This window comes from Primulina eburnea, chromosome 15 (assembly GCF_022965805.1).
Source record: "Primulina eburnea isolate SZY01 chromosome 15, ASM2296580v1, whole genome shotgun sequence".
Taxonomy (NCBI): Eukaryota; Viridiplantae; Streptophyta; class Magnoliopsida; order Lamiales; family Gesneriaceae; genus Primulina; species Primulina eburnea.
This window is the reverse complement of record NC_133115.1, coordinates 13,845,258-13,854,546: the sequence shown is the minus strand read 5'-3', so window position 1 is coordinate 13,854,546 and position 9,289 is coordinate 13,845,258. Positions and strand designations below refer to the sequence as shown.

The window sequence follows — 9,289 nt, the reverse complement described above, 5'->3', positions numbered from 1 at the left end:
TAACATTCACATTTTGAATTTAATATTTAAATTATAAATTCAACTCCTTGAATTTATCACCTCCAAAATTTAATATTTAATAAACTCAACTTTTGAGCTTAATAAATTAAATCCTCAAAATTTTATAAATTCAACTCCTTGAATTTATTATCTACAAATTTCATAAATTCAACTTCTTGAATTTACTATATCATAAATTCAACTCCTTGAATTTATTTTCTCAAAATTTAATTATCATAAACTCAACTCCTTGAATTTATTCTCTCAACGGGAACAAACGATCCAGTGCTTGTGTGACCCTCAATGGTTCAGGGATACAGCTAGCCGTGGGTTCACAACTCTTTGTGATTCAGGACATAATCCTTTATTCGGGCTTACCCTAGTTAGCCCCATTTTTTTCATCAACACCTTGATCAAGAATGTCATAACTCATTTCTGATAGCACCCATCGGATCATGGTAAGAGCGTCTGCCGTCTAGTAGCATCGCCCCATGATCCCCTAGGTATCACTGATAGTGCCTGCAAAAACCAGTAGATTATGATTAACGTACAGTACGGTCCCTTCATCTCATATATCCCGATCGAATCTACAACCATTGGTTCATCGAGGGTTGCATATTAATTCGATAACTATGTTATAACTATAATAGTGGCATCGCGTGTACTATTGGAGAACTCCTTCTCCAACGTACATCTCATACTCTGGTCAGAGATTCCATGCACTATTATTTCATTAGATCACATAGGATATCCACACCCGCAGGTGAGCGGTGAATCCCCGACTACAATGCACTGGCTCCTATATGTGTCGCAACTATACCCAACCTCGCCACCTGATGACTCTCCTGGAGCCGGTAAACGAGTCAAAGCACAGCCCTAGCATATAGAGCCTCAGTGCTGTCCCGGGTGGTAAGGACTAATGGTGTACAATCATAACCACGAACTTATCCTCTCGATGAATGATAACCACTTGGAAAGTCCGAGGGAGGGTTGTTCGGTATAATCATCATATGACTACCCATCTGTATGTTTGGACATCTCTATGCCCTTACCAAGAAACGCAGTACACAACATCACAGATGCTAATCTCGAGCTCAAGCGACCTTTATCCATGTTTTAGGCGGCTGAATCGACTAGGAACGAATTTAGAATATGCAGTGTTTACAAATGAGTTTCAACATCGAATTACGATTCATTTGTATTAAAGCATAATCAAGGACTTTATCTATGCTGCTTGCATGGGTATACAGATAAAGTATAACGAAACCATTAAAAAATAAATTATATTAAAATAAAGATTGTTTATTACACTTGAGTCACTAAATTCTCTAGCCAACCGTTGGCTTGCAGGGCATCCACTCTAACATTAAATACAGAAAAAAGCATATAAATCTATAAGAAAACTTAGGGCGGAAGGATACTGACGGCCCCTGCGAACACCCCTTCTGTTCTGCCACTAAGGCCAAATATATTTAGTAAATAGGACGTGTTTCATTACAAACAATAATAAAAGCCTCAACTGACTATATTTATAAACATTGAACTGAACTTCAAAATTTAAATCTCATGATTTGTGTGTATCAACAAATATAGAAGAAGTTCGAAGAAAACAATAAACCCAAAATATGAATCCACGTACCTCAAGTTCATCCATCCGATAGATTCGGATAGCCCAGTCAGAATAGCCAAAACCAGGATTCCAATTTATCATTTAATCTTTTAAATCTAACTCTCCTTTCGTATTAAATTCCAGTCTCCCCGGTTCCTCTTCTTAATTGTTTTCATCCTTTAACTTAAAAAGCATCCTTTACTGAGAGAATAGAATAAGAAGCATGAACTTGATAGTAAAACAAAGAGAAGACTCAACAGTATGGATTCCTGACATTTACACACTTCCTTCCACTACTCTTTAATAAAACTTAATCAAACAGATCTTCAATTAAGATGTAACAATTCTGTTCAATATCTGAGAAAACTTGCAAGATTTACAAGAAAGTTAACATCTTCCAGTTTCCATTCTATTATTCATGTCACAAAGAGAGAGACTTCTTCACGCTTATCTGAATCAAATTACCAGCCTTTGGTCCAGCCAATGAAAAAATTCACCAGTTTCACTAGAAACTTGAACTCATGTATGCCTGAAGTGTACAGTTCTGATGTTCCACTGTGTCAATCAGATTTATAGAGAGTGCACATGGTTCTTTAAATTCTAAAGACCTACAAAATTAAACTTATTAATCTTGGCATCAGCTACATAGTGATTTTTCACGTTTTCACGAACTTTTTCACATGTCATGTGCGGTTTGTTCATGCAATAGTTCATTGGGTGCATCTTCAACAGCAGAATCTGTAAATAGTTTGGTATCAAAAGCAAATCTCATCTCTTGAGAGGCCAATTCAGCAAGGTCATGCCTATTGGAAATTTTGTAAGCATCTATTACTGCCTTGTACAAGGATTCGTTTGGCTCAACAGCTCCATACTTTAATTGGCTATATATGCGCTTTATGCCTTCGACCAAGCCAGCTTTTCCATAACAATTAACAAGACTAATTAAAGTAACGATGTCAGGCTCAAGTCCCTCATCTTGCATTCTCATAAACATTTTCAATGCTTCATCGGTCTTCCCATATGCTACATAAGCACGAATTGCAGCATTGTACGCCAAGGAATTGAAGCCCACGTCTCCTTTTCTAAGAGTTCCACAGGATTCAAGAGCATATGCATGCAGCCCAACTATAGAGAAAACAGAGGTTATCACAGCTTGCTTGGCGAACGGTCTCCCATCCTGATAAGATGACTTGAGTTGTTCCACAGCTTCATCAGCAATGCCACCCTTCTTTAACACAGTAAAAAGCACTTTAAAGGTTCCCCCATCAGGAAAAATCTTATGATTCATTAACATTTCATGCAGCAATTCACCACACTCAACTAGCTTCCCATAAGTGGAATAGCATGCCATGACTTTATTAAATGTTACACAATCCCTCACCAAACCCGACTGTTTCATCTCCTCTGCAACTTCAATGGCTTCATCAAGCATGCCCATGTTTTTATAAACATACATCATGGTCGCAAATGTAACCCCATCAGCATAATTTTTCTCTCGTAAATAATTATATAGCAACCCTGCTTCTGACACCATTCCCAATTCTGCATATAAATTAAGCATACTATTGGATGCTACAATATCAGGACCCCCATCCAAATTTTTCATCCTCTCATACAACCGTTTTGCTCCTTCTACAGACCCAATTTTACCGTAGGCCTTGATCATAGAGGTCAAAACTATTTGATTTGCTGGAATCCCAGAATTTTCCATGACATTGAAATAGTGAATGGCATCTTCAAATTTTCCAGCCTCGGCAAAAGCATCCACTAACAACCCATAAACAATTTCATTTGGTTTTATATTAGCTCGAAGCATTTCTTGATACTCATAAACTGCATCAGAGAGACCATTCTTCTTTGTGAGACTAGCAATAATAGCAGAGAAGGTTAAACAAGAGGGCTTAAAGCCTGCTTCTTGCATTTCAGTCTTAAGGTTTCTTGCTTCATCCACTAAATCACCTCCAGCTAACATTTGTATAAGAGAGTTATATGTGCACTCGTCGGGCCATGTTCCTTGATTTCTCATACCCTTGAAGAGAGATATAGCTTTGTCATATAGTTCAGCTTTACCATAGGCTTTCATCATGACATTATACTCCAAAACTTCCTTCTGTTTACCACCATCCCTTATAGCGTAAAATAATGCCTCAGCTTCACCCCAAAGTCCCTTCTCTGCATATACATCCATTATAGCAGCATATGTCCTTGATGACAACCAACCATGCAATTCGGACTTCTCAACCACGAAAGTTGCCCGTTCAGTTAATCCTTCATTAACATACATCTTTGTAAGTATGGGGACAGAGTGCTCGTTGATATGCATTTTCGAGTTCTCCATTTCTTCGATCACGGCCTCTACCTCCTGAACCATATTCCTTTCACATAGAATTTTTAAAAAAGCCCTATGGGTTACGTCATCGGGGAAAAGACCAGCCTCCCTGATCTTTCTATAGCAACGAAAAACTGCATCAATGTTCCCCACATTAGCATACAAGGAGATGAATATATTGTAAGTTTTTGTATCCGGAAAAATCCCCATTTCCTCCATCTTACTAAACAACGCCTCGGCCTCAGACATATAACCCTGACTCCCACAAATGAATATCATCGTGTTGAAAGTAAATGTATCCAGTGCCACGCCAGAATTCAACATATCAGAAAACACATTGGCAGCATCTTTCAAGCGACCGGCCTTTCCATACAAGTCTATGAGGGTATTATAAGTAGCAGTAAGACATGGTTTTCTTACAGAACAATCCTTTTCCAACATGCTTTTATCTGTGAGAGACTGTGTCCTCCCACCAGTCCGAAAAAGCTCAGTCAACAAAAACTCCTTTACACTGATAGGACAATCACCCACATTTTCCAAATCAAGATCTTCCAATTCAATCCTCCCTGCACACCAATCCTTGAAGAACCTATCAGCCTTGTCATATTCCTCTGCGTCCTTCAACACCTTAATCACTGTAGACATAGTCACTTCATCCGGGAGAATTCCTCTCGAAATCATATGTTTGATCCATAAAAGGGCCTCCCTCACTAACCCTGCTTTTCCATACACATCGACAAGCATTCCAAATGTATTATTCGTGGGAAAGACTCCAGCTTTGGACATCTCAATCCAACAACGCCTCAACTCATCCCATTTCTGAGCTCTACCCAACGCCCTAAGCACCACATTATAGTGAATTACATTGGGAGTATAATCTTTCTGAGACTTAAACCACTCAAACACCCTCAAAACCTTGTCCCACCTGCGTTGTTCTTTCAGAATCACGGTTTGCTCTTTGGGACTAAGCTTCCCATAGTACAACTCAAGGGTATTTTCAACGTCACTCCCGGCCTCTAAAGACCGCAAAATGGACGGCAATATACCTCCATATTTTTTATTGTTCTTTCCTTTATGTATGTTCTTCTTCGGAAAATCCGCAATCTTGGAATGACCCAGAGGCTTAGACCCCATAAACCCCCCAGTTTTGTGGCCAATAATTGAAATCTTTTTGTTCGCGTACAGACTTGTACCAAATAGGAGATGATTGTGTGATTGAAACCCAAGAAAAAGCTGACAATAGAAAGGAAAACGAGCAGCTTGGAGCTTACACTGAGCTTGAGTTGAGAATCCAACGTCAGTAGAAGCACTACCGCAAGTGTGCAGCTTCATGTTTTGAGTCGCTCCCGTTGTGAGGAGTTTGGCCCGCGATACATACGTACAGGGGAAAGTAAAAGGAAAATTTGCTCGTAACGATTAAAACTAAATATAATTAAAACAGAATTTAATCAAAATAATTTTTATTCCAAACATTAAAAAATGTACAAATTTGAATCAATTGTTAGTTTCTTGATCTTTTGGGTCTTCTCTGTTTCTTCTTATTTTTCAAATCCATCGTATTCTAGAATAATCATCATCTCTTATTTGTTTTTCACCTCCATGAAGCACCATTTCAGAGTCCACTACGAACTAATTACATAAGAATAATGAAGATGGAACCTTTCAACATTGAGTTTAAAAAGAAGACAGGAAGAGATCATGTATTTATACAAGTTCAAACCTTTCAATTTATTGTTCTTATTACAGTAGATTTATTTCTTGAAATAATGTTAGCGTTCTAAAATTCGATTCCCACATTATCAAAACCCGAGCAAGCCCTATCATTTGTGAAGGATCGTGTGTTGTGCACCTTGAGGTGCTTCAAACACAATATTCTCTCAGAGCTGCAATAGCTCGTGTTCTAAGAATGTTTACACCGATGAATTAAATCGAGTTTGATATTAAATCAAGCGGAAAACACTCGAAATAATCATTCGTTAAGAAACACTGACATATTTTATATCATGTGTAATTGAATAACTGAAAATAAAGGGAATCAGTTGTGACATATATCAGTTCAGTTATGGTGAAAATTGAACTGACAGATGCTCTAACCGATCAAATCAGTTTGAAAACAGTAGTTAAACAATTAAATACACAAGATATGTTTATGGATTTTCGGAGACTTCAACTGCTCCTACGTCACCCCTTCTACCACTTCGGGTAGGATCCACTAGAAGACTTTGATTTGTACAAAACAACTCAGCTTAGGATTTACCCAACTGCCTAACTTAACTCCTAAACTAGACTGAAGGCAGCATCTTCCAGTCAACACTTGTTTAACGTCTGTGTGTCAAATACTACATACACAAGTTTATTGTCTTTGTGCAAGATTATATTTGAGTGGTGGTGTGTTTGTGTGTGAGAAATGATATCTGATTACAACACGAAAGTTTTCTAACACACTGAGAGAATTATGCTTCTAATCTAAGCTGATAACACGATGAAGTGTTCTCTTTGGGATGATTTCTTCTTGTAAGCCGATATGCAATATGCGTGCCTTTTTTTCTGTATCTTCACACACTTGTTGTATATTGGTCTTCACTGATCTTCTATTTATAGGTGGGAAATTGATCGTACAGTAAGACTCAATAATTGTATCTGTTGCAGCTTGAATGTGTTCTTTGAGATTCGTGTCTTGACTTTTCCAAAATCTATGCTGGAACTTTTTGTCTTTAAGTGTTGCTGCAACGTCCATTATTGTACCTTGATCGTAAAATATCTTTTTTTATCGTTGTGCCTAGCTGGAATTCACTTAGGATAAGCTTGTCTTGATCTGCAACTGATTGAGTCCTAACTGATGCACCTAACTAGTCATATGAACTGATATTCAGTTGGGTCATGAGGTTGCACGGACAATGAGCTGCCTCGGAATGAGAGGGATTCCGAGACTGTTCAATGTAATGGACTGTACAGTTGAAGAAGGCTTAAAAGATTTGATATGTACTACTCATATCAAGAAAGTGCATCTTCTTTTCGGTAGCTCATCACATAAGAACTTCAAAATTAAGCGTGCTTGACTTTGGGCAATTTTGGGATGAGTGACCCCCTGAGAAGTTTCTAAGGTGCGTGTGAGTGATGACATAAGCACGTTGGAAAGACTCGTCTTGGTACAGTGAGGACATTCGTCGAATCTAGGGCGTTACACACTTCATCAGCTGGTTGGGCTTTTGAAGGTCTTCTGCTGAATTGCCTATCAGCTGGACAATCAGTTGAGCTGTTCTTTGATATATCAGTTGAGTTGATTTAGTTTGGGCAATCGGCTAACACTTTCAGTTCGCATTTGTTAGCTTCAGTTTTGGCTCGTTTAACTGATCAGTTCGGAACCTGATCAGTTCCAGATTCTTACACACTTAGATAAATCATTAGAAACAAAATAACAAGTTTCGTTATCATCAAAATCAAGATTGTGAACATGAAATGTTCCAACAATTTGGGTCTCATTTTGATGAATCTGGGTTGCTTTTAAAGAGACACGACCCAAATATTAAAACCCGACCCATAGAAACCAAATTTTTTGTGATTTTCTGTGGGGTCGATATTTCATGAATCTGTTTGTGTTTTAGATTAATAAGCTCTCGACCCAGAGATTGCAAACAACTAAAATATTTATGAAATCGCACTTAAGTTTTTAATATTATTTTCAGTAAAAGTTGCGCTTGACATAAAACGAACACACAACCCAGTTTTTAATAACAGTTTTAGTTGGGTCGAGCTCGGCCTAAAACAACCCAAATTGAAAAAATCGACCAAAATTTTCCATTTTTCATGTCAAACAACAATTTCATGTGGTTTTTTACGTATTTATTTCCGCTAAACTTGAAAAATATTAGTTTTATGGGTGCAAGTTGACATTGAGGTCTCACTACTTTGAGATATCTTATAAAATGTATTCATTTTTTTTAATGAAAATTAGTTGGAGCATTTGGTCCAACAAACTCAATTCGGTAGATTAATTAGATTTGCAAATTATTTTATGAATTTGAATCAGATTTTATGGTTTTGATGAGTATAAAGACCTATGATAGTGGGAGTGATGAAGTTTGGATGATGTATTGCAAGAGGTCTATGTGTTTTTCATTGTTGCAATATTGTTTGATCACTTACCTCAATTATTCTAAAATTTATCATGTCATACCTAAGGAAAATGGATTTAGGCTTAGTCATTTTAGTAAGAGATCGAGCCTATGTTTAGGTGATTTGAAGGCTAAAATTGATGAATACGAAAATGGCGGAGGTGAAGAAATGAATGTTGAGAAATCGAAACTGGTCGGCCTTTATTTTGTAGTAGATGTATTGGGTTCTCAACGTAAAAACAAGCATGATGCACTGGACAAAGAGTGGATTAGATTAGCTAATGATTTGGATAGTTTTAATAACCATCCATGGGGTAAATTAGCTTTCGAGGAAGCACTTTACACGCTGTGAAAAGACCTCGAAAGTAAGTTTATAAGTTATAAAAATTTGGCAGAATGACGTAAGAATGATCCGAACTTTACTGGGTTCGGTAACTTCTATATCACTGCTTCATTCATCTTTTGCAGGTAATAAATATTATATGTTTTTTTAAAAAAGTTATTTCTAAGGTTGGAATCATACAAGTATATTTGTGTAACATGTTTTTGCTAGATTTTGGCATATGAATATTTTTTTATCTAATAGTGAAATATTTGCTATTCATAGAGATAGTGCAAATGTTCTGATATCTCGGATGCATCCTTGGGTGGGAAAAATTGAGTAAGAATCATTCTCTTTCGATGGATGATGTCAAAAATCATTTAGTAGTGTTCCAAACAAGGTAAGTTGAAGAATCCAATTTATTTACTTTCATATTACTTAATACATTATTTGTTAGCTAATATTACTCCGACTCCGGCGGAGTTGTTGTCTGTACACTATTTGTCTAGCGATTTTTTTATTCGACTCTTGATGTAGTCACCATTCGCGCCATAGAGTTGATCTAGAGATAGGGGTCATACATCTCGTTGGCCATCTAAATATAGGCCTCATACATATTCTCGACGACCTAGAGTATTGGCTCGCACGTAAAGACTGACAAAACCCACTCTGTCTCCATTTCATACAGATATGAATCATGTATCTCCCCTACTCACAGACAGAACTTATCCATATCGTGCAAATATGTATGACGTCCTCTTGACAAGTTTGGAGGACAAACTTACGGTGCTACAAAAAGATCAAGCTTATGGATTTTCACATATCATGGATGTACTGAGATAAATCTAGACAGATATATCGAGCTTAAAACAGATGGTGGCGAGACATCATTTAGAGTACATGAAGAGGGGCTG

The 9,289-nt window shown here is 37.3% G+C and overlaps 1 protein-coding gene across 1 annotated transcript; it reads right to left on the bottom strand.

Moving 5' to 3' along the window:
• Nucleotides 1–1,369: 1,369 nt before the first annotated feature.
• On the bottom strand, nucleotides 1,370–5,356 carry LOC140813829 (pentatricopeptide repeat-containing protein At1g73710). Its single transcript, XM_073172580.1, has one exon. The coding sequence runs from the start codon at nucleotides 5,268–5,270 to the stop codon at nucleotides 2,286–2,288; it is 2,985 nt and encodes a 994-aa protein (XP_073028681.1). The 5' UTR covers nucleotides 5,271–5,356; the 3' UTR covers nucleotides 1,370–2,285.
• Nucleotides 5,357–9,289: the final 3,933 nt, after the last annotated feature.

Bases quoted from the DNA above. Each gene is read 5' to 3' on its own strand.
- LOC140813829 (XM_073172580.1), bottom strand. From the start codon at position 5,270: ATGAAGCTGCACACTTGCGGTAGTGCTTCTACTGACGTTGGATTCTCA.